Source organism: Mobula hypostoma, chromosome 12 (genome assembly GCF_963921235.1).
Source record: "Mobula hypostoma chromosome 12, sMobHyp1.1, whole genome shotgun sequence".
In the NCBI taxonomy this organism is placed as follows: Eukaryota; Metazoa; Chordata; class Chondrichthyes; order Myliobatiformes; family Myliobatidae; genus Mobula; species Mobula hypostoma.
The window spans coordinates 87532557-87558715 of NC_086108.1; the positions used below are offsets into that span (position 1 = coordinate 87532557).

A 26159-nucleotide genomic window follows, 5' to 3' on the forward strand; every position below is an offset into this window, starting at 1 on the left:
AAGTGTCTGAGCTACCAAGAGATGGGGACCATATACTGTACAATATTGAAAATAACCATTCAACTTCATTGTTAACTGTGAAATATTTTCTCACCAGTTGTGGGTCAATCTCAGAAATGGATTTGCTATAAACAGCACTGAGTAACTCTTCCAGCTCAGCAAAGGACAACTTGCTCATTTTGTGTTTGTCTGAAGACAGATGCTCTCCCAAAAAGAGACGCTGCCAGAGAACATCACGGCGACAGTGGGACTTTGCTTGTTGAACCATCACTGCAATCTGTTCTTGGGCACTTGCCACCTCAGACGTCAGTAAAGGAAAGAGTGGGGAGGAGTAGAACAGTTCTGGAGCCATCTTCAGTTGTTTCCCATGCGAATAAAACTCACTGGAATCGCTTGCCTCATCCCACCCATCTGGATCCAGCTCCCTCCGCTCAGGATCAGATTTTTCCGACAACGGAGAATCCCTTGCGAAGTCCAAAGAGTCCCGATGAGTTCTTGGTAATTTCTTAAAACGTCGCATGTCGGCAGTTAACCTTGGGAAAAGCTCCCTGCAGCTTGTCATTATCACATAGAAATGTAACCTTTAGAAAAAAACAAGGTCTATTTTAAATGCTATGTAATTTTCAATCTTTTAGGCAGATGTAATTTAGTGAAGGACTAGAAATGAGCAAAACACATTTTCAAGGTGAATTGAAGCTTAATATATTCCATATGCTTTAAACTTTACATCGCTTTACACCAATGACCTGTCATTGGCAAGGCAAGAAATATACACATATTTTGGAAAGAACTGAGATTTCATAGTTTGTAATAAAGGACAGATGAAAATCATCAATTTAAGTAGAAAAAATATCATAAAAAAATTGGGAATGAAGGAATATAAAATCATACCAATAAAGAGGTGGAGGTTTCATCTTGATGACATGAGATGAAAGATAGAAGTAAGCCGTATACATCTAATACTAGCTCCCTAACAATTTAAAAAACTACAATTAAAATTGGTCTCATTTCTAAAGGTCTAGGACATGAAGCATTGGACATTTCCCTTTCTGGAGAGGCTGTCTGATCCCTAAATATATCAAATGTTTTCTATTAAAACTATTTGATTACATCAAGAAACACTATAAACCCAACCTCCAAAATTCTGTGCAAGCTGTGATGGCTGTCCACTTTCACTGTATTTCATGTTGAAAATGAAGCCTGGAATACTGGCATTTGTCTTCTAAAATCAGGAAAATAATCAATGCACAAAAATGCACAATCCAAACTTAATGACTACTTCACCTAAAAGCTTAAAGAGCTATGTGGAAAATATTTATAACGAACTTATTATATAGGACTCCTTGTCCACTATTTTAATGGCTCAATCACCTTTAATGCAAATTATTCACACATGGATTTCCTTTTTCACTGAAACAAACAAAACTCTATAGGTGTCTTATTCCACTGAAAATAAGGATATGTATCCGAATGTTTCGCATTATTACTGCACAGTATATGGTTTGGATATTCTTACTGTTTGCATGTTTGATCTATAACAGTACATCCTCTATTTGAATCTTGCTTAATGGGCCGGACTACCCAAACGGCTCCAATCTTAAACAAGACAACCATGACATTTACTGTAGAAATACAATTGAAATACAGGTTTCCCCCGCCATCCGAAGATAGAGTGTTCTTATGAAACGGTTCGTAAACTGAAATGTTGTAAAGCGAAGAAGCAATTACCATTTATTTATATGGGGAAATTTTGTGAGCATTCGCAGACCCAAAAATAACCTACCAGATACTGCCAAATAACACATAAAACCTAAAATAACAGTAACATATAGTAAAAGCAGGAATGATATGATAATTACACAGCCTATATAAAGTAGAAATACTTTTCCACAATCATTACTGCACTGTTCTCCGTAGCGAAAATCTCACGCAAGCACCGTTGGCAGAAAATCTCACATGAGCGCTGTTGGCAAAAACACTCTCTCCAGTAACCTTTAAGCTATGAAGCTGCCAAATCATACCAAATAACACAAAAAGACACAGCCTATATAAAGTAGAAATAATGTATGTACAGTGTAGTATCACTTACCGGAATTAGTTCAGCACCGAGCACACTGATGACGGTGTGTTAGACTGAGTCGTCGCAGGTTGGGGTGGTGCAGTGGCCCCCACCCTCCATGCCGCCGACCGATACATTGCCGCAAAGCACGCAGGGGTGCAGCGGTAGCTGGGAGGCACACAGCACATCTTTAAGAAAAAAGCTGAAATAAACATGCTAATTAATTAGGTGCCGCCCAAACATAATTGCCGGCCCAGATCAGTGCCGATTTCCGATTGCGTCGTCTCTGATCTGGGCCGACAATTAGGTGTCAGGCGGCACCTAATTAATTAGCATGTTTATTTCAGCTTTTTTCTTAAAGATGTGCTGTGTGCTTCCTGGCTATCGCTGCATTCTCCGCGAATCGGTTATCTGTCTGCAGCCTGGGGGTTGGGGTCGTGGGACACTAGGGTGTCATCTCGTTGTCTGTTTCCATTAGAGCAGGCAACTAATCTTCTCCTATGACTGCTCACCTCGACGTCGAAGGTCGAGGTTCGTTGTCTGCTATGGCTGATGTGGATGACTTGCTTGACTGCTGAGCCTCGCGCATTTATCTATCATACAGTTCTTTGTAAGGACTCAAACCATCTTGCAAATATCCCCTAAACCTACGTACCCTTTCAAAATTAAAGTCATACTTTATCATTGCAGCGAAAATCTCATGCAGTTGCTTCACCTTCAGTTCGTTACTGCATTCGGTTTCGATTGTTATCCTTTCTTCTTCCAATTGCATCAGCTCCTCATCAATCAGTTCTTGGTCATGGGATGCCAAAACCTCTTCAACATCATCTTCGTCAGCTTCTACAAGCCAAACTCACTTTGTCCTTACTTCGTTCACCACGATCGAAACGCTTAATTATGTCTAGTTTTACGCTAAGTGTAACACCCTTACTAGCTCTTTTAGGCTTTTCCGATACCATAGAACTCATCTTGCAAACGGCTGCTCACAGGCACGTGTTTAAGCAATGCCGGCGAGAATGCAGTTCCGAATCCGGGGAGAGCAGCTGCTCGGGGCGCGTGCTGCCTTTTATCGCGCGCTGATTTTTTATCACGCTGATTTTTTTCGTAACAGTGAAAACACCTTCTGAAAGCGAAACAGAGAACTAATGTAGGTCTTTCGTAACAGTGAGGTTTGTAAAGTGAACATCCAAAAAGCGGGGGACACCTCTATCCAAATACGTGAAAGGGACTGAAAGTAGAAGTAGGCAGATTGTTTCCCTTTGCTGAGTCTAAAACTGGGACCATTGTCCCAGGACAAATGCTCGATCGTTAGAACAGAAATGCTATACCTTACAGAGCAGTGGGTGCTCAGTCATTAAGTATATTAAAGTATACAAGACCATACGATATAGGAGCAGAATTAGGCCATTTGACTCATTGAATCTGCTCCACCATTTATCACAGCGTATCCAATTTTCTCTCAGCCCCAATCACCTGCCTTCCTCCCCCGCCACCCCATATCCCTTCATGCCCTAACCAATCAAGAATCTATCAGCCTCTGCCTTAATTGTACATAAAGGCTTGGCCTCCACAGCTGTCTGTTCCAATGAATTCCACAGTTTCACCTCTCTCTGGCTAAAGAAATTCCTCCTCATCTCTGTTCTAAAAGGACACCCTTCTATTCTGAGTCTGTGTCCACTGGTCTTAAGACTCTCCCACCTGTCCACATCCACTCTATCAAGGCCTTTCACCATTCGATGGGTTTCAATGTGGTCACCCCTCATTCTTCTGAATTCTAGTGAATACAGGCCTAGAGCCATCAAACACTCTTCACATGACAAGCCAATCAAACCTAGGATCATTTTCGTGAACCTCCTTTGAAACCTCTCCAGCTTCAGCATATCCTTTCTAAGATAAGGGGCCCAAAACTGCCAACAATACTCCAAGTGAGGCCTCACCAGTGCTTTATAAAGTCTCAACATTACACATTGCTTTTATATTCTAGTCCTTTTGAAATGCATGCTAGCATCACACTTGCCTTTCTCAAACTGCAAATCCCCCTTTAGGGAACCCTAAACAAGGACTCCCGTGTGCAAATCCCCCTTTAGGGAATCCTAAACAAGGACTCCCGTGTCCCTTTGCACCTCAGCCTTTCTTTTGTATTTTCTCTCTATTTAGAAAATAGTCAAACCTTTAATTTCTTCTACTGAAGAGCATGACCATACATTTCCCAACACTGCATTCCAGCTGCCACTTCTTTGCTCATTGTCCTAATATGTTTAAGTCCTTCTGTAGCCTCTCTACTTACTTAAAACTACCTTCCCCTCCACCTATTTTCATATTGCTTGCAACACACACAAAATGCTGGAGGAACTCAGCAGGCCAGGCAGCATCTATGGAAAAGAGTGATTGTACTCTTCCTCACAGATGCTGCCTGGCCTGCTGAGTTTCCAGCATCTGCAGATTATCTCGTTTGTGTTCGTAGCGTTCACAAACTAAGCAACAAAGCTATAAATTCCATCATCCAAATCACTGACGTGTAACGCGAAAAGAGTTGGTTCCAACACAGACCCCCGTGGAATGCCACTAGACTGGCAGCAAACCAGAAAAGGCTCCCTTTATTCCCACTCTCTGCCTCCTGCCAATCAGCCATTGCTTTGTCCATGCTAGAATCTTCCCTGTCATACCATGGGCTTGTAGCTTGTTAAGTAGCCTCTGGTGTGGCACCTTGTCAAAGGCCTTCTGAAAATCCAAGTACACAACATCAACCGATTCTCATCTGTCTATGCTACTTGTTACTTCTTCAAAAAATTCCAACAGATTTGTCAGGCAAGATTTTCCCTTGAGGAAACCATGCTGACTACAGTGTATTTTATCATGTGCCTTCAAGTACCCCGAATCCTCATCCATAACAATCAACTCCAACATCTTTCCAACCACTGCTGCATCTGATCCAGAACAACAATTATTTCATTGTCCTTTACACTTGTATACAGGAAATGACATTAAACAAAAGTAACTCAAGATTTAAATTTACCAATTTTATAATTAAAATTTGAATGATTATAGTACTATTACTTTGATACATTTGAGACACAAAATCCCAATGTAAAAATTGGTCAGATACTTAGCAAAGTAAGTTAGAAATACTAATCAGATCCAAGGAAAAGACTTACAGGATTGCCAAAGAGCTACAAGTATGAAGATAGTGATAATTCAGAATTCAGCCAAAATTAAGTAAGAGTAAAATAAAATATTTGGGCAAGAATCCTTATTCTAAACACTTGACAATTGAATTGAATTGACTTTATTACTTACATCCTTCATATACATGAGGAATAAAAATCTTTACGTTACCTTTCCATTTAAATGTGCAATGTGCAATTTATAATAAATAGTATGTACAACAGGACAGTAACAAGATGGTTAAATATGATCAGTCAATATAACATAGAAGTACAGTTGTGTCAGCATGGATTAAGCAGTCTGATGGCCTGGTGGAAGATGATGCCCCGGAGCCTGTTGGTTCTGGCTTTTATGCTGCGGTACCATTTCCCGGATTGTAGCAGCTGGAACAGTTTGTGGTTGGGGTGACCCAGGTCCCCATTGATCCTTCGGGCCCTTTTTACACACCTGTCTTTGCAAATGTCCTGAATAGTGGGAAGTTCACATCTATAGATACGCTGGGCTGTCCGCACCACACTCTGCAGAGTAATGTGATTGAGGGAAGTACAGTTCCCATACCAGGCAGTGATGCAGCCAGTCAGGATGCTCTCAATTGTGCCCCTATGGAAAGTTCTTAGGATTTGGGGGTCCATACCAAACTTCTTCAACCATCTGAGGCAGACAAATTAAACAAATGTTTTGTATCTGTCTTCATTGAGAACACCAAAAACATCCTGGAAATAGTTGGAGATCTACAAGTCTAGCCTGAATAAGAAATGGATTAATGACATTGAGAGTTGATGAACTCCCAGGTCTTGTGATTTATAAACCAGTATTTTGATTGAGTTGACTATGAAAACAGAAGAACCAGACTCTAGAATGGTGAATGGCTCCAACAAATTGGAAAAGTGACAGAAGTTGAGGGGTTGAGGAAGTGAGAAAAATAGGGCACTGTCAAGCAGTTATCTTCAGGCTATTATGAAGGAAATGGTAATAGGAAATTTGGTAAGTAGTGATAAGGCTGGGCAACGACAAAACAAATTTAGAAAAGCAAAATCATTTCGACAGATCTATTAGAGTTTTATAGTTGTAACTAGTGGAATAGGGCAGGGGTAAATCAGTGAATGTGATGTGTTCTGGAAATTCTTCAATGGGGTGCCACCTTTCTATAAAATTAGATTACAACATTCTTCATACAAAGAGCAATGTAGGGCCCTTGAACCTATTTTCCAGGCTTCCTTCTAAATGATAGCACATGTTTAATCAGTTAAATAAATAACTTTGAATAAGTGCCCTAACAGCTTCTTAAATTTGGCAGCAGTGTTGTTAATCTTCACTGGAACATCCTGAATGACATTTAGCACATCACATTTAGGTGACATTTAGGTTTAAACTATGGGCTTACCAATGTATTGTAAACTATCAAATAGCTTTCATAAATGTGTTCTGCTCTTGCAGTCATATAATCTCAATATGCTATTAACTTTCTGAATTACTTTGTCTAACATATCTACTATTCGTCACAAGTCCTTAGGTTTCCCAAATTCAATGATCCATGCAACTGACCCACATTTATAACTCATGCATCATACTTTACATTCATTGCTATTAGTTTACATTGTCTGAAAAATTGCAAGCCAATACAAGCTCTTTATTAAATGTTTAACTACATCCTTTCAGCAAGTGAAAAATAAACAATTGATACATTATCCAACCTAATATTGTCGTTCAGTAAATGTTCCTCCTTAGGTTTACTTATTTTAACACAAATAAATCTCAATAATTGATGTTTGAGTATGGTTTGCAAAATAAGTATATCCTATTTTTCATATCCTCTATGAAGCCCACAACCTTGTCGTGGTTTGGAGGGCTGCATGCCCTAATGACCCAGAAAGCTACGTTGGCTGTAGTCAGGGCTTTATGCTTTGACTCTTGGTAGGGTTACCCATACCGAACAGATCAAAGGGTAGAGGTCAGTCTAAGAGTGGTCCACTTGTCCTCCCGGTTCAGAGATTCAGCTCAGGGCTGGTAAAACAAAATTATTATGGAAACAGCAATGAAGGATCCTTCTACCTCTGAGTGAGATGGTATTCCTGAGTCTCCACCCAGGACTTGAGTGACTGACAGCAGTGAAAGCCAAGAGGAAGCTACTGGCATGACGAGGGAGGCCCTGAACACCAGCAGAGCTGGAGGATCTTCATTGCTGCCCTAAATGCCAGAGGCATAACAGGCACACACACACACACACACACATTCTTCAAATACCCCACTTATGCTGTGGTTCTGCTATTGACTATACTACAAGGCAATTAAAGGAGCGCAATACCGTAACCAAATTCAGTCACAGCTCTGCTGCCCGATGAACCACATCCCATTCAGAAATGACTTCAATTACAATTTAGAGAGAAATCGACCAAAATCATAATTAACAAGTACTCTTTAATGCATCTAAGGACTCCATCAAATAGGTCTGCATTTTCTAACTAGATTTGTGAATGAACGAAGTCAGAGCAGGATTAGATTAAGGTTTCTATAATTAATTGAATCTTGTTTCAGAGAAGAAAATTTATTGAAATCACCATTTATGTAAACAATCATACATGTTTCAATTACAAAAGCAACCCATGTCTTATTTGAGGAAAATAAGCAATTTCACACAAAGATAGTGTCAAAATTTAGGTAGAATAAATGCTAGAGTGACAAAAGCCAGGCCATAAAAATTATCTTTATTGCCCAGCATACTGACAGCATATTACCAGAGTGTTCACACATGCAGTGTTTTCAAATGAGGCTCACTCAATTGGAAGTGTACGCAAGACTCCACAAGTACTCCCGGTACTAAACTAGATGTACAATAATGTACTTAAATTTTCTTGAAGTATCTGATAATGTGTTCCAAAGAAAGTTACTCGGGAAAATAAATATTCTGGGTGAAGAAACTATATATCAGTATGTACAGCAAATAAAATGTGGATACAGGGCCTTCAGCCCAACTACTCCATGCCGTCCACTCACTTAGTCCCAATTACCTGAGTCTGGTTCATATCCCCGAGTCCTGCCCCTCCATGTACCTAGACAATAGCTTCTTTGATGATATTATTGTACCCTCCTTAACCACTTTCTCTGGCTACTAATTTAACTTTCAATGAGGTGCCCCACTCTTACAAAATCAGATTAAAATATTCTAATTTCAAAGGCCTCTACATCTGTTTTCCTGCATTTCTTTAAAATGGTAACACTTTTTGTATCAGTTGGATAGCCTAATAGCTGGTTAACCGGAATAAGTGGATCTTTTTCTGGTAGGAGAGATGCAAGGAATGATGTGCTGTAGGGATTGGTGCTGAAAGCCTTAACTTTGTTGATTTATTGCAGTGATATAGATATATAGCACGAAATAGACCCGACTGATTCTGAGCTGACATCAACTACCCGTCTGCAGTGATAATATTGCTTATCCTGCTGCCATTCTCGTGTGCTCTCCCAGACTTTACCACTCACCCCCACACCAGCGGGAAACTTACAGCATCCAATTAACCTACCAATCTGCATGTGATTGGAAATCGGGAGAAAACCAGAACATCTACGGCATCTCCGACACACTATAATGTTGGATTATTTAAAATTGTTAATTTTCTTGTAGTTTAACTTTCCTACACTTGCTTATAATTTTTATATAATCAACTGCATGCTTATAATTGTTCAGTGAAATTTTAGTAATTGTAAGATCAGCCATGATTTTGTTAAGTAGCATAACAAGCTTGGCATACCACTGCTCCGGATATATGTTTGTAATATTTGACATAAACAGAATTATAACTGCATTTTGAGGTGACGCAGCCAATGCTGCCTCACCATCAGTCCTACTACCTGCCATATCGTCATAATTACCTTCTCATAAGTTCCTACCCAATTCCCTGTTGAAACACACAAACTCAGCAGGGATCCACAATTTTTAAACACAGACATAGAAATATAGAAAAACCTACAGCACAATACAGGCTCTTCGGCCCACAATGCTGTGCCGAATGTGTACTTACTTTAGAAATTACCTCGGATTACCCATACCTCCATGTACCTATCCGGGAGTCTCTTAAAAGACCCTATCGTATCCGCCTCCACCACAGCCACTGGCAGCCCATTCCACGCACTCACCACTCTCTGCATAAAAAAATTACCCCTGACATCTCCTCTGTACCTACTTCCAAGCACCTAAACTGTGCGCTCTTGTGTTAGCTACTTCAGTCCTGGGAAAAAGCCTCTGACTATCCACACGATCAATGCTTCTCATAATCTAATACACCTCTATCAGGTCACCTCTCATCCTCCGTCACTCCAGCAAAAAAAGGCCGAGTTCACTCAACCTATTCTTATCAGGCATGCTCCCCAATCCAGGCAACATCCTTGTAAATCTCCTCTGCACCCTTTCTATGGTTTCCACATCCTTCCTGTAGTGAGGTGGCCAGAACTGAGCACAGTACTCCAAGTGGGGTCTGACCAGGGTCCTATATATAGGTGTACCCCGTTTTTCGAACGCTTGCTTTACAAAACCTTGCTGTTACGAAAGACCTACATTAGTTACCTGTTTTCCCTAACAGAAGGTGTTTTCACTGTTACGAAAAAAAGCAGCGCATGCCCCAAGCAGCCAAGCTCCTCCCCTGGACTGCGTTCTCGCCGGCATTGCTTAAACATATGCCTGTGAGCAGCCGTTAGCAATATGAGTTCTAAGGTATTGGAAAAGCCTCAAAGAGCTCGTAAGGGTGCTACACTTAGCGTAAAATTAGACATTTCGATCATGGTGAATGAAGGAAGGACAAAGTGAGTTTGGCTTGTGGAAGTTGACGAAGATGATGTTGAAGAGGTTTTGGTATCCCATGACCAAGAACTGATAGATGAAGAGCTGATGCAATTGGAAGAGGAAAGGATAACAATCGAAACCGAATGCAGTAGCGAACAGACTGAAAATGAAGTCATCCAGGAACTGAACGTGAAGCAACTGCGTGAGATTTTCGCTGCAATGATTGCAGAAAAGTATGACTTTAATTTTGAAAGGGTACGTAGGTTTAGGGTACATTTGCAAGATGGTTTGAGTGCTTACAAAGAACTGTATGATAAAAAAAAACGCGCGAGGCTAAGCAGTCAAGCATACTGTCGTTTCTCAAGCCTTCCACATCAGCCACAGCTGACGACGAACCTCGACCTTCGACATCGAGGCAGGCAGACATAGAAGAAGATGACCTGCCGGTCCTGATGGAAACAGACAACGATGAGATGACACCCCAGTGTCCCACCACCCCAACCCCCGGGCCGCGGATCAATACATTGCCGCAGAGAATGCAGCAGTAGCCAGGATGCACCGATTACATCGCCTCTGATCTGGGCCGATATTTACGTGCCGGGTGGCACCTAATTAATTAGCTTGTTTATTATGGTTTTTTTCTTAAAGATGTGCTGGGTGCGTCCCGGCTACCACTGTACCCCTGCATTCTTCGCGGATCGGTGTCGGGTCGCTGCCCGGTGGTTGGGGACCACTGCACCACCCCAACCTCCGACGACTCAGCCTAACACACCATCATCAATGTGCTCGGTGCTGTCTTCCCAATTCCAGTAAGTGATACTGCACTGTACATACATTATTTCTGCTTTATAAAGGCTGTGTATTTTTATGCGTTATTTGGTATGATTTGGCAGCTTCATAGCTTAAAGGTTACAGGGAGAGTGTTTCTGCCGAGAGCGCTTGCGCCGTGTTTCTGCCGAGAGTGCTTGTGTGAGATTTTCACTACGGAGAACAGTGCGGCAATGATGGTAGAAAAGTATTTCTACTTTATATAGGCTGTGTATTTATCATATCATTCCTGCTTTTACTATATGTTACTGTTATTTTAGGTTTTATGTGTTATTTGGCATGATTTTGTAGTTTTCTTTTGGGTCTGCGAATGCTCACAAATTTTTCCCATATAAATAAATGGTAATTGCTTCTTTGCTTTACGACATTCCGGCTTACGAACTGTTTCATAGGAACGCTCTACCTTCGGATGGCGGGGGAAACCTGTAGCTGCAACATTACCTCTCAGCTCTTAAACTCAATCCCACGGTTGATGAAGGCCAATGCACCGTATGCCTTCTTAACCACAGAGTCAACCTGCACAGCAGCTTTGAGTGTCCCATGGACTCAGACCCCAAGATCCCTCTGATCCTCCACACCAAGATTCTTACCATTAATACTATATTCTGCCATCATATTTGACCTACCAATATGAACCACCTCACACTTATCTGGGTTGAACTCCATCTGCCATTTCTCAGCCCAGTTTTGCATCCTATCGATGTCCCATTGTAACCTCTGACAGCCCTCCACACTATCCACAACACCCCCAACCCTTGTGTCATCAGTAAATTTGCTATCCCATCTCTCTACTTCCTCATCCAGGTCATTAATAAAAATCACGAAGAAAAGGGGTCCCTGAGGCACACCACGGGTCGCTGATCTCCATGCAGAATATAACCCGTCTACAACCACTCTTTGCCTTCTGTGGGCAAGCCAGTTCTGGATCCACAAAGCAATGTCCCCTTGGATCCCGTGCCTCCTTACTTTCTCAATAAGCTTTGCATTGGGTACCTTATCAAATGCTTTGCTGAAATCCACAAACAATACATCTACTGTTCTACCTTCATCAATGTGTTTAGTCACATCCTCAAAAAATTCAGTCAGGCTCGTAAGGCACGATCTGCCTTTGACAGATACTGACTATTCCTAATCATAAAATGCCTCTCCAAATGTTCATAAATCCTGCCTCTGAGGATCTTTTCCATCAACTTACCAACCCCTGAAGCAAGACTCACTGGTCTATAATTTCCTGGGCTATCTCTACTCCCTTTCTTGAATCAGGGAACAACATCTGCAACCCTCCAAACCTCTGGAAACTCTCCCATCCCCATTGATGATGCAAAGGTCATCACCAGAGCCTCAGCAATCTCCTCTCTTGTCTCCCACAGAAGCCTAGGATACATCTCGTCCGGTACCGATGACATATCCAACTTGATGCCTTCCAAAAGCTCCAGCACATCCTCTTTCTTAATATCTTTTCCAAGCTTTTCAGTCCACTGTAAGTCATCCCTACAATCGCCAAGATCCTTTTCCATAGTGAATACTAAAGCAAAGTATTCATTAAGTATCTCCACTATTTCCTCCGGTTCCATACACACTTTTCTACTGTCACAGTTGATTGGTCCTATTCTCTCATGTCTTACCCTCTTGCTCTTCACACACTTGTAGAATGCCTTGGGGTTTTCCTTAATCCTGCTTGCCAAGGCCTTCTCATGGCCCCTTCTGGCTGTCCTAATTTCATTCTTAATCTTCCTGCTAGTCTTATACTCTTCTAGATCTCTATCATTACCTAGCTTTTTTGAACCTTAATTAAGCTTTTCTTTTCCTCTTGACTAGATTTAAAACAGCCTTTGTACATCACGGTTCCTGCACCCTGTCATCCTTTCGGTCTCATTGTAACGTATCTATGCAGAACGCCATGCAAATATCCCCTGAACATTTGCCACATTTCTGCCGTACATTTTCCTAAGAACATCTGTTCCCAATTTATGCTTCCAAGTTCCTGGCTGACAGCCGCATATTTCCCCTTACTTCAATTAAACATTTTCCTAACTTGTCTGTTCCTATCCATTTCCAATGCTCTAATAAAGGAGGTAGAGTTATGATCACTTCCTCCAAAATGCTTTCCTACTGAGAGATCTGACACCTGACCAGGTTCATTTCCCAATACCAGATCAAGTACAGCCTTTCCTCTTGTATGATTATCTACATATTGTGTCAAGAAACCTTCCTGAACACACCTAACAAACTCCCCCCCTTCTAAACCCCTTGCTCTAGGGAGATGCCAATCAATAATTGGGAAGTTAAAATCTCCCACCACTACAACCCTATTATTATTACATCTTTCCAGAACCTGTCTCCCTATCTGCTCCTCGACGTCCCTGTTACTATTGGGTGGTCTATAAAAAACACCCAGTACAGTTATTGACCCCTTCTTGTTCCTAACCTCCACCCAGAGACTCAGTAGACAATCCCTCCATGACTTCCTTCTTTTCTGCAGCTGTGACACTATCTCTGATCAGCAGTGCCACACCCCCACCTCCTTTGCCTCCCTCCCTGTCCTTGCTGAAACATCTAAGGTTTGGCACTCTAAGTAACCATTCCTGCCCCCAAACCATCCAAGTCATAGCTCGAAGTACTAATCCACGCTCTAAGCTCATCTGTTTTGTCCTTAATACTCCTTGCATAAAATAGACACATCTCAAACCATCAGTCTGAGCGCGTTCCTTCTGCCTATCCTCCCTCTCGCACTATCTACAAACTTTCTCTATTTGTGTACCAACTGCCCCTTCCTCCATCTCTTCAGTTCGGTTCCCACCTCCCAGCATTTCTAGTTTAAACACTCCCCAACAGCCTTAGCAAACCTCCCTGCCAGGATATTGGTCCCCTCAGATTCAAATGCAACCCGTCCTTTTTGTGCAGGTCATGCCTGCCCCAAAGGAGGTCCCAATGATCCAGAAATCTGAATCCCTGCCCCCTGCTCCAATCCCTCAGCCACACATTTATCCTCCACCTCATTCTATTCCTATACTCACTGTCACATGGCACAGGCAATAATCCCGAGATTACTACCTTTGAGGTACTTCCTTCTTAACTCCCTGTACTCTGTTTTCAGGACCCCTTCCCTTTTCTACCTATGTTGTTGGTACCAATATGTACCACGACTTCTGGCTGCTCTTCTCATTTCAGGATATCGTGGATGCGATCAGAAACATCCCAGACCCTGGCACCAGGGAGGCAAACTACCATCCGTGTTTCTTTCCTGCACCCTAACTATAGAGTCCCCTATCACTGCTGCCATCCTCTTCCTTTCCCCACCCTTCTGAGCCACAGGGCCAGACTCTGTGCTTCCCCCAGATAGGTTGCCCTCCTCAACAGTACTCAAACAGGAGTACTGTTGATGCAGCTTGATGCACCTGGCGCAGATGTGGCCGTCCGGGAGGCTGGGAGTCTCCTGGACATCCTACATCCGATACCCAGTACAGAACACTGGCCTCACACACATACTTCCGGTTTCTATTCTTCACAAGTAATTCACCTCACCTCTACCCGTCATCACCCCAAGCCCTGTTAAGCCAAAGCCCTCCTACTCTGTCTCTCGCTCTATAAAGCTGTCTTCCTTTTAAATCCTTCCCGCTGGTCTAACTCGCTGACGTCCATGCGCTTGCGCTGTCGTGCCTCGTTTGTATACTTCTCACTGCAGTAGCATTTTTCAGTGCTTAGAATGCTCTACTTCTCCCAGCAGAGGAAAGATCAATGAATAAAAAAAAATATTCATAAGCATTAAAAAGCAAGAAAATAGTTTAAAGCTCCAAAATATTGCCATCTGAATTATTCACGATCGGTAAGGGGCATCTCACCGTAGCATGTTGCGTTCTGTTTCCGGCTGTTCTTCAAAAGGTCCTGCACTGTGGCACACTAATAGAGACACATCAAATTCATCGTGATGTCTGATTCCTTCAGAATCTTTGTACGATCCAGATCTACAAGAAAATCAAATTCCTGTCACTGCTGTGTCATTTTTCTAAACTAACACAATCATCAATGAAAGTTGACAATTCGATATATAGACCATCCCCCAGATTGCAAACACGGACAACTGTACATATGAATGAGCTCCCATAATTTAATTAAATTCATGAAAAGAGACCAATTGTGATTTATACATATATTACAATTATGGTCACAACAAATACTGTAGGTCCTATTTTTACAGATACACATTGGTGCATCTGTAAAAATAGGACCTACAGTATTTGTTTCCAAGGGATGACTTGTATACCTGTATGTATATTCTGGAAGCAGAACGTGATCAACTCATCCATGCTGACCAATATGCTCAACTAAGCTGATGCCATTTGCCCACATCTGGCCTATATTGTAAAGCTTTCCTATCCATGGACTTGTCCAAATGTCTTTTAAATGTTGTTATTGTACTAGCCTCAACCACTTTCTCTGGCAGATCATTTCACTTATGCACCCCCCCCCCCCCTTTCTGTGAGGAAGTTTCTCCTCAAATGCCTTTTAAATTCTCACTTTAAACATTAATTATTGCTTCTCTTTTCTTCAGAAAAAAAACTGTGCACTCACCTTATCTATGTCCTGCATGATTTTATGTACAACTATAAAGTCACCCTCAGTCCCCTATACTCCTAGACTGTCCACACTTTTCCTATAACTTCCGCCCTTGAGTCCTGTAATCACTTTCATAAATTTTTTCTGTACTCTATCCAGCTGAATGTCTTTCCTATAACAGCACAACCAAAACTATACATAGTAGTCCAATTGTGACCTCACCAACATCTTATACTATGGCAACATTACATCCCAGTTCCTAAAGACAGTGCCCTGTCTGATAAAAAAAACGGTATACCAAATGACATATTCACCCGTGATACTGCTTTCAGGAAACTATGTACTTGTGGTCCCAAGACTTCCAGGGCTCTTTATTCACTGTGAAGCTTTTGAGGCAGAGGAAAATTGAATGGATGAGACTTAATTGAGGATTTGAGTAGAGAATAGATGGCAGCATTACAGTTGGGATAGACTACCTGTTTCCATGCTTTATATTCTCTATCATTTGTTCCCATTTACTTGAGAGGCTTATTATACAGCACATATGTTGTAGGGTATGTGGGCAATTTAATAATTGACGCAATAGCATCATCCCAACCACCCCACCATCTGGCACCATTTTAGATCATATTTTCTGACATGCAACCAATGTCTTGATGCTGTTCTCCATCTTCAGGGACAAAGTTTAATTTTTATTTCTACATTGCTTTGACTTGAATTCATGAAACAAAAAGTCCCAAAACATTATTTTAAACTATTGTAGCAAATATGCTTCAACTACATGCATGACACTTAATGAGTTGTGAACACAACTGTTTTCTGTCCATTCTTTTAGACGAATATACTGTCATCACATCTAAAACCTGGCCTGAGAAGTTAAAAAAGGAACACTTCTAAATCTAATTGGGTTGCTATCAAGAAAAGTCAGAATGCAATCTGGGGTAATGGACTATCAAAGTTTAAGCTCACAGGAAATAAACTTTGAAGTTCAAAGCAAATTTATTATCAAAGTACCTATATGTTACCATTTACTATCCTGATATTTATTTTCTTGCAGGAATTCAAAGTAGACACAAAGAAACACGATAGAATCAATGAAAAACTGCACTCAAAGACCCACAAAAAAATAATGTGCAAATGCAACAAATAATGTAAATACAAAAAAAATCTTCTGATGAGTCCTTAAACACGACTGTCCACCAACTCGAATATATAAATTAAATAATGAAAAGAAATATATATAAAAAAATAAGTAGTGCAAAAAGAGCAAAATAATAATGAGGTAGTGTTCATACGTTAATGAGCCATTCATAAATCTGAAAGAGGAGAGGAAGAAGTTGTCACTAAAACATTGAGAATATGTCTTCAGGCTCTTGCATCTCCTCTCTGATGAGAAGGCATGTCCTGGGTGATGGGTCCCTCATGATGGATGCCCACTGCCATCAGTTTTACCAAGGCACCTCTATGTCACACTCAGTCAAATGATGCCTTGATTTAAGAGCCTCATCTTCACTTCACCTTTAGAATTTAAAGCTTTGATATGGTGTATATTTGTACCAAGGTAATGTTAAGATCTGGAGCCAAATGGTGCTGGCAAAACCTAGGTCATAACTACAACTGCATGATACTGCTGTCTTAATAACTTTCTTAATTATGCTGATGATAGAGAGCACAGAGTTGGGATATATTTCACATTGACATGGTTATAATTGTACAGGAACATCTGTGTTGGTGGCATAGCTGGTTCTAAATGCAGATCTTTTGTACTACAGTTGAGAAGACGTCTGGTTCCAAAGTCTTTCTGTATCTAGTGCTCTCAGCCATGGCTTGATATGACCTTAGCTCGTAGGAATCTCAGGAGAAAGCTGAGATGAATTATTAAGTAGGCGGTTCCAGCTCCTCTTTAGTCTCTACTGCCTTTTTGAGAATGAGGATGATATTGAAGCTTCTTCCTCCTATTAGCAAGTTAATTGTCCACCAGCTTTCCTCCCAAGATGTGGCAGGCCTAAGGAACATTGATCTAATCTGATGTTCGTAGATTGCGTCGCTCTTTCCATTTCATGCTATATATATTGCAAGTAGTTCTGTTTTGCAAATATGCTGATACACATGTCTGCATCTGTGGGGATGGTCGACCGTCATTCACCTCTGTCATTCTCTGTACAGCAGTCCAATCCGCTTGTGGGAGACACTGTCAATTGATTGTAGTGTAAATATATGAATGCCCATTAATTCTACCCAAAGCACAAAGCCTTCAGTCAGCATCTGGCAGCCCCATACCAGGCCCACTAACCTACCTCTGGAAATGGTGCAGGTTGATTCTAAAAGTTTGGCAATTGTGTCATGACCATTGCTTCCCCCAGCTTCTCCCAATTTTTAAACATCACTTTCATTCCCATCATTTTAAAATATGGCTATGATAATCCTAATGAGTACTTCCACACATTTTCTGCATTTCTGGCTTATTTGTAAATAGAATAAGGAATCTGCTGGGTCATGAGACTTCACTTTGTAATGGCCGTCGTTACGGCTGCTGACAGTGATGGTCCATAGCAACTCACAGATGCCACTTTTGAGCTGCCTGATCTCTTCTGGGTCTATCCCTGTTAGCAAAACTATGGTACCCACATTACAAAGAGGAGGTTGTCCTCCATGTGGAGATGGGACATTATCACACATATATCCCTTGTATTGGTTCACTCACCATCTGCTGCAGAAGCAGTCAGACAGCAATGACCTTCAGAACGCAGATGGGATCTGTGGTGGTGATATCATTGTTCCCCACCAAGAGTGCATAGTGCTGCATTGGGCACTCTCAGTGTTATTGCACATCTGAGAGCATTTATTAATTTATTATTCAAGGAACGATGATTGGTGGTAATGAGGATGAGGCTTCCTTCTCAGTATTTGACCTGATGCCTTAGATATCACGGAACGTGGAGACATTGTTCAGGATTCCAAGGGGTCTTTTCTCTGCCTTACTTCTGTGTCTTCACTTCTCATGGGTGTGTTCTGTCAGTGTAACATGAGATAGACAAAGATTGTGACAGAAGAGTTTTTAAGGCACAATTCCTGTGTCAGACTACCGCTTGACTATTGCATTCAACAGTCCTTCCATGCTAGATACTAGTCCCTAGATAGAGTCATAGAGAAGTACATCACAGAAACAGGCCCTTTGGCCCATCTAGAGCATGCTGAAACCATTTAAACTGCCTACTCCAATTGACCTGCACCGGGACCATAGCCCTCCATATCTTTACTAAGGTCCATGTACCTATTCAAACTTCTCTTAAACATTGAAATCAAGCTCACATGCATCACTTGTGCTGGCAGCTCATTCCACACACTCATGGCCTTCTGAGTGAAGAAGTTTCCCCTCATGTGGCCCTTAAAGTTATCACCTTTCACCCTTAATCCATGACCTCTGGTTGTAGTTTCACCCAACCTCAGTAGAAAAAGACAGCTTGCATTTACCCTATCTATACCTCTCATAATTTTGTATACCTCTTTCAAATCTCCTCTCAATCTTCTACATAATAAAGAATACAAGATAGACAGATAGATATACTTTATTAATCCCAAGGGAAATTTGGTTTTGTTACAGCCGCACCAACCAAGAATAGAGCGTAAATATAGCAATACAAAAAACCCCAACAATCAAACAACAAAATGCAAAACTATGCCAGATGGAAAATAAGTCCAGGACCAGCCTATTGGCTCAGGGTGTCTGACCCTCTACGGGAGGAGCTGCACGTTCGATGGCCACAGGCAGGAACGACCTCCCGTGCCACCAAGTGTTGTATCACGGTGGAATGTGGCCGAAGTCCAACAGTAAAAAGTTCAATATCCTGTCTGCAAACACGTTCCTCGATTGTAATATACCCCGGATTGCACCATCCGTTGTTAGCCAGATCAGTAAGCACCCCACTCCTTCACACCGCTTACCGCTCTCGGTGCACTTCCGGTCAGGCGGAACGGTATTACCCATCGAAACTCCTCTTCTCCAAAAGTCTCGACCCGGTCCTCTTTCCTTGGCTTTGTGATCCCCCTCTGTGTGTTTTCCTCCAGATTTCAGCAGGGGTGTCTGCCGCTCTGCTCGCTAAGCCGACCGGAATTTGCTGGTCCATGGAATACACAATGCGACCTTGCTTCTGTCCCGCGTGTCGGGGTGTAACCATTTCCACCGCTAAAAAAAACCCTAACTTGTTCAATCTTTATTTATAGCTCAGGTCCTCCAGACCCAGCAACATCCTTGTAAATTTTCTCTGCACTCTTTCAACCTTGTTTACATCTCTCCTATAGGTGGGTGACCAAAACTGCACACAATATTCCAAGCTAGGCCTCACCAATGTCTTATACAACTTCAGCATAACATTCCATCTACTGTTCTCAATACACTGATTTATGAAGGCCAATCGCCAAAAGATTTCTTTATGACCCTATCTATCTGTGACACCACTTTCAGTAATAGACCTGTATCCTTAGATCCCTGTGTTCTACCACACTCCTCAGTGCTTTACCGTTCACTATGTAAGACCTGCCCTGGTTGGTGCTACCGAAGTGCGAAACCTCTCATTTGTTTGTATTAAATTCATATGATGAAAAACTGGATGAACTAGGCTTATACTCGTTGGAATTTAGAAGATTGAGGGGGGATCTGATTGAAACATATAAAATCCTAAAGGGATTGGACAGGCTAGATGCAGGAAGATTCTTCCCGATGTTGGGGAAGTCCAGAACGAGGGGTCACAGTTTGAGGATAAAGGGGAAGCCTTTTAGGACCGAGATGAGGAAAAACTTCTTCACACAGAGAGTGGTGAATCTGTGGAATTCTCTGCCCCAGGAAACAGTTGAGGCCAGTTCATTGGCTATATTTAAGAGGGAGTTAGATATGGCCCTTGTGGCTAAAGGGATCAGGGGGTATGGAGGGAAGGCTGGTACAGGGTTCTGAGTTGGATGATCAGCCATGATCATACTGAATGGCGATGCAGGCTCGAAGGGCCAAATGGCCTACTCCTGCACCTATATTCTATGTTTCTATGTAAATTCCATCTGCCATTTTTCAGCTAATTTTTCCAGCTGATGCAGATCCCTCTGCAAGCCATGATAGACTTCCTCACTGTCCACTATACCTCCACAATCTTGGTGTCATCCACAAATTTGCCGATTTAGTTAACCACATTGTCATCCAGATCACTGATATAGATGACAAACAAAGGACCCAGCACTGATCCCTGTGACACACCAGTAGTCACAGGCCACCAGTCAGAGAGGCATCACCTACTACCACTCTCTGGCTTCTCCCACAAAGCCAATGTCCGATCCAATTTACTACGTCATCCTAAATGCTGACTGACTGAACCTTCTTCACTCACCTCCCATGCGGGACCTTGCCAAATGGCTCACTAATTTCCATATAGTCAACATCCTTGGTCCTGCCTTCATCCACTTTCCTGGTAACTTCCTCAAAAACCTATAAGATTGCTTAGATTTGACCTAACATGCACAAAGCCATGCCGACAATCCTTAAACTGTCCATGTCTACCCAAATATATCTGGTCCCTCAGAATACTTTCCAATAACTTTACCACAAATGATGTCACACTCACTGGCCTATAATTTCCTAGTTTCTGTTTAGAGCCCTTTTTAAACAGTGGAACAACATTGGCTATCCTCCAATCCTTTGGTACCCTATTTATAACCATATAACAATTACAGCACGGAAATAGGCCATCTCCGCCCTTCTAGTCCGTGCCGAATGCTTACTCTCACCTAGTCCCACCTAGTCCCACTGACCTGCACTCAGCCCATAACCTTCCATTCCTTTCCTGTCCATATAGCTATCCAATTTTACTTTAAATGACAACATCGAGCCTGCCTCAACCACTTCTACTGGAAGCTCGTTCCACAGAGCTACCACTCTCTGAGTAAAGAAGTTCCCCCTCATGTTACCCCTAAACTTTTGCCCCCTAACTCTCAACTCATGTCCTCTTGTTTGAATCTCCCCTACTCTCAATGGAAAAAGCCTATCTATGTCAACTCTATCTATCCCCCTCATAATTTTAAATATCTCTATCAAGTCCCCCCTCAACCTTCTATGCTCCAAAGAATAAAGACCCAACTTGTTCAACCTTTCTCTGTAACTTAGGTGCTGAAACCCAGGTAACATTCTAGTAAATCTTCTCTGTACTCTCTCTATTTTGTTGACATTTTTTCCTATAATTCGGTGACCAGAACTGTACACAATATTCCAAGTCAGGCCTTACCAATGCCTTGTACAATTTTAACATTACATCCCAACTCCTATACTCAATGCTCTGATTTATAAAGGCCAGCATACCAAAAGCTTTCTTCACCACCCTATCCACATGAGATTCTACCTTCAGGGAACTATGCACCATTATTCCTAGATCCCTCTGTTCTACTGCATTCTTCAATGCCCTACCATTTACCATGTATGTCCTATTTTGATTAGTCCTACCAAAATGTAGCACCTCACACTTATCAGCATTAAACTGCATTTGCCATCGTTCAGCCCACTCTTCTAACTGACCTAAATCTCCGCAAGCTTTGAAAGCCTACTTCATTATCCACAATGCCACCTATCTTAGTATCATCTGCATACTTACTAATCCAATTTACCACCCCATCATCCAGATCATTAATGTATATGACGAACAACATTGGACCCAGTATAACTCCCTGAGGCACACCACTAGTCACCGGCCTCCAACCTGACAGTTATCCACCACTACTCTCTGGCGTCTCCCATCCAGCCTCCAGTCACCGTTGAATCCATTTTACTACTTCAATATTAATACCTAACGATTCAACCTTCCTAATTAACCTTCCGTGTGGAACCTTGTCAAAGGCCTTACTGAAGTCCATATAGACAACATCTACTGCTTTACCCTCGTCAACTTTCCTGTAACCTCTTCAAAAAATTCAATAAGATTTGTCAAACATGACCTTCCACGCACAAATCCATGTTGATTGTTCCTAATCAGACCCTGTCTATCCAGATAATTATATATACCATCTCCAAGAATACTTGCCATTAATTTACCCACAACTGACGTCAAACTTACAGGCTGATAATTGCTAGGTTTACTCTTAGAACCATTTTTAAACAATGGAACAACATGAGCAACACGCCAATCCTCTGGCACCATCCCCGTTTCTAATGATATTTGAAATATTTCTGTCAGAGCCCCTGCTATTTCTACACTAACTACCCTCAAGTTCCTAGGGAATATCCTGTCAGCACCCGGAAACTTATCAACTTTTATATTCCTTAAAAGCGCCAATACTTCCTCTTCTTTAATCATCATAGTTTCCATAATTTCCCTACCTGTTTCCCTTACCTTACACACTAAAATAGCCTTCTCCTTAGTGAATACTGAAGAAAAGAAATTGGTCAAAATCTCCCCCATCTCTTTTGGTTCCACACATAGCTGTCCACCCTGATCCTCCAAGGGACTAATTTTATCCCTCACTATCTTTTTGCTATTAATATAACTGTAGAAACCCTTTGGATTTATTTTCACCTTACTTGCCAAAGCAACCTCGTATCTTCTTTTAGCTTTTCTAATTTCTTTCTTAAGATTCTTTTTACATCCTTTATATTCCTTATATTTACTCCATGATGCCTATATTTATTGTAGATATCGCTCTTTTTCCGAACCAAGTTTCCAATATCCCTTGAAAACCATGGCTCTCTCAAACTTATAACCTTTCCTTTCAACCTAACAGGAACATAAAGATTCTGTACCCTCAAAATTTCATCTTTAAATGACCTCCATTTCTCTATTACATCCTTCCCATAAAACAATTTGTCCCAATCCACTCCTTCTAAATCCTTTCGCATTTCCTCAAAGTTAGCCTTTCTCCAATCAAAAATCTCAACCCTGGGTCCAGACCTATCCTTCTCTATAATTATATTGAAACTAATGGCATTGTGATCACTGGACCCGAAGTGCTCCCCGACACATACCTCCGTCATCTGACCTGTCTCATTCCCTAACAGGAGATCCAACACTGCCCCTTCTCTAGGTGGTACCTCTATGTATTGTTGCAAAAAACTACCCTACACACATTTTACAAACTCCAAACTCCAGCCCTTTTACAGAATGGGTTTCCCAGTCTATGTGTGGAAAATTAAAATCTCCCACAATGACAACCTTGTGCTTACTACAAATATCTGCTATCTCCTTACAAATTTGCTCCTCCAGTTCTCGCTCCCCATTAGGTGGTCTATAATACACCCCTATAAGTGTTACTACACCTTTCCCATTCCTCAATTCCACCCAAATAGCCTCCCTAGATGAGCCCTTTAATCTATCCTGCCAGAGGACTGCTGTAATATTTTCTCTGACAAGCAATGCAACACCTCACCCTCTTGTCCCTCCGATTCTATCACACCTGAAGCAACGAAATCCAGGAATATTTAGTTGCCAACTACACCCCTCCTGTAACCATGTTTCACTAATAGCTACAACATCATACTTCCAGGTTATCAATCCATGCTCGAAGCTCATCCACCTTTCTTACAATGCTCCTAGCATTAAAATAAATGCATTTAAGAAATTTTCCACCTCCTGTTCTCTGTTTATCACTAACGGTGCAAACAACTTTACTATCTCCTTTTTCTTCCTTCTCCCCTACATCTGTTCCTGCACTCTGGTTCCTCTCTCCCCTAGTATCTAGTTTAAATCCACTGGAGCCTCTCTAGCAAACCTACCTGCAAGAATATTTGTCCCCCTTCAGTTCAGATGTAAACCATCCCGCCGGAACAGGTCCCACCTTCCCTGGAAAACTGCCCAATTATCTATAAATCTGAAGCCCTCCCTCCTGCACCATGTCTTCAGCCACATGTTGATCTGCTCTATCTCACTATTTCTAAACCCGCCTGCACGCGGCACTGGTAGCAATCCTGAGACTGCTATCCTGGAGGTCCTGTCCTTTAACTTGGTGCCTAACTCCCTGAACTCACCTTTCAGGACCTCCTCACTCTTCCTACCTATGTCATTGGTCCCTAAATGGACAACGACATCTGGTTGCTCACCCTCCCTCGAGAATACTGAGAACTTGATCTAAGATATCGCGGACTTTGGCACCAGGGAGGCAACAGACCATCCTGGATTCTCGATCTCTTCCACAGAACCTTTTATCTGTCTCCCTAACTATCGAATCCCCTATCACTACTGCTCTCTTCTTTTCCCTCCTTCCCTTCTGAGCTGAGGGTCCAGACTCGGTACCAGAGACGCAACCACTGCAACTTGTCCCTGGTAGGTCGTCCCCACCAACAGTATCCAAAATGATATACTTATTATTGGTGGAAACGGCCACAGAGGTGCTCTGCTCATTCTGTCTATTCCCCTTCCCTCTCCTGACAGTCACCCAGCTACATGTCTCCCGACTCTTAGGGGTGACTATCTCTCTGTAACTCCTGTTTATTTCTGCCTCTGCCTCCCGAATGATCCTAAGTTCATCCAGCTCCAGTTCCCTAATTCGGTTTGTCAGGAGCTACAGCTGGATGCACCTTTTACAGGTGTGGTCATCAGGGACAATTTTGCTCGCCCTAACTTCCCACATACTGCAAATGGAGCACTCAACTCCCTAACTGCTGCCTCCATTACCTACTCTTAAGGTAATTAAATTAATTAAAGGAACTTACCCGGCCTTACCTCACTGGGAGCAAGCTCGTCCTCAGCCTCTGGAGCCAAAGCCTTCCTACTCTGTCTCCCTCTACTCCATCACCCGCTCCGTTAATCTGCTCACTTTTTAAACTCTCCCGCTGCCTCACGGTCCGACTTTCACACGCTTGCACAGTCATGCCCCGTTCAACCGCCAAAGAAATGACTGACCCTTCTCAATCTGCTCACTTTTTAACTCTCCCGCTGCCTCACGGTCCGATTTTCACGTGCTTGCGCAGTCGTGCCCCATTCAACCGCTGCTGTTATGTGTTAAATAAATCTGAATCTCATTTTAAAAGACCCATTTTGCTTTTGAATTCTCTTTATGATCTACCTTTCTCTTCTCAGTTAATCTTAGCTTCAGCCCAAGAGCAGTCCAAGATCACGGTATTCTAATTCTTACCTTCTGACAACTTCCCGCTTGCATTATTTTATCAACAGTTACCACGAGATCAGTTCTGGAAACCCACTTTGCCATTCTAGCTCTTTGGTCATCTGTCCTTCCTGCAGGGACCAGTACACCCTACAGGGCAATTTTGCTCTTAAATACCACTTTTGGTGCTATTAAAGATACTATATAAATGCACGATGCACTGGTTGCAATTCTGAGGCTGAATTCCCAATGAAAGTGTTGATGAGGTACTGCATCTGTCAGGTTCTTTGCAGGTCACCTAAACTTCAAGTGATAATTAATTAGGAGGCAGCTATATGAACAGAAACTACATACCTATTCCAGAGTGCCACAAGTGCATATTCATGCATTTCGGTATTCTGGGTCCCCTTTCTACCATCCATGCTCATCGCTGTTCTTGACATGCGGAGTGGTTTCATCCCATATGTGCTGGCATGATCAGTGATATAGTTATAGAGCTGATGGGCCGTTGTCATGTTTGTGGAGAGGGCTATAGATCCTAAAATAAAATGTATTTTATAACCAGATCATTAAAAATCAATTAAAATATTTCAGTTTAACTCTTTAATAGGTCTGAACTTTTTCAACATTAATCATGTCATAACTTTTAACTTGGCTTTCTTCCTCCATCTCCCAAAGCCTCATGCTGTAAATGACAAAGAATTCTGT

General features: G+C 42.0%; 1 protein-coding gene across 3 annotated transcripts in view; it reads right to left on the reverse strand.

Annotated features, from left to right (window-relative positions):
- The window catches only part of szt2 (SZT2 subunit of KICSTOR complex), a 266703-nt gene that overhangs the window by 13524 nt on the left and 227020 nt on the right, over nucleotides 1–26159 (reverse strand). For all 3 annotated transcript variants that reach the window (XM_063064563.1, XM_063064564.1, XM_063064561.1), the window contains 3 exons: nucleotides 25806–25989; nucleotides 14669–14791; nucleotides 95–581 (listed from right to left, as the gene is read on the reverse strand). In XM_063064563.1, coding sequence (XP_062920633.1) covers nucleotides 95–581; nucleotides 14669–14791; nucleotides 25806–25989 — 794 coding nt within the window. The remainder of the gene's footprint in view (nucleotides 1–94; nucleotides 582–14668; nucleotides 14792–25805; nucleotides 25990–26159) is intronic.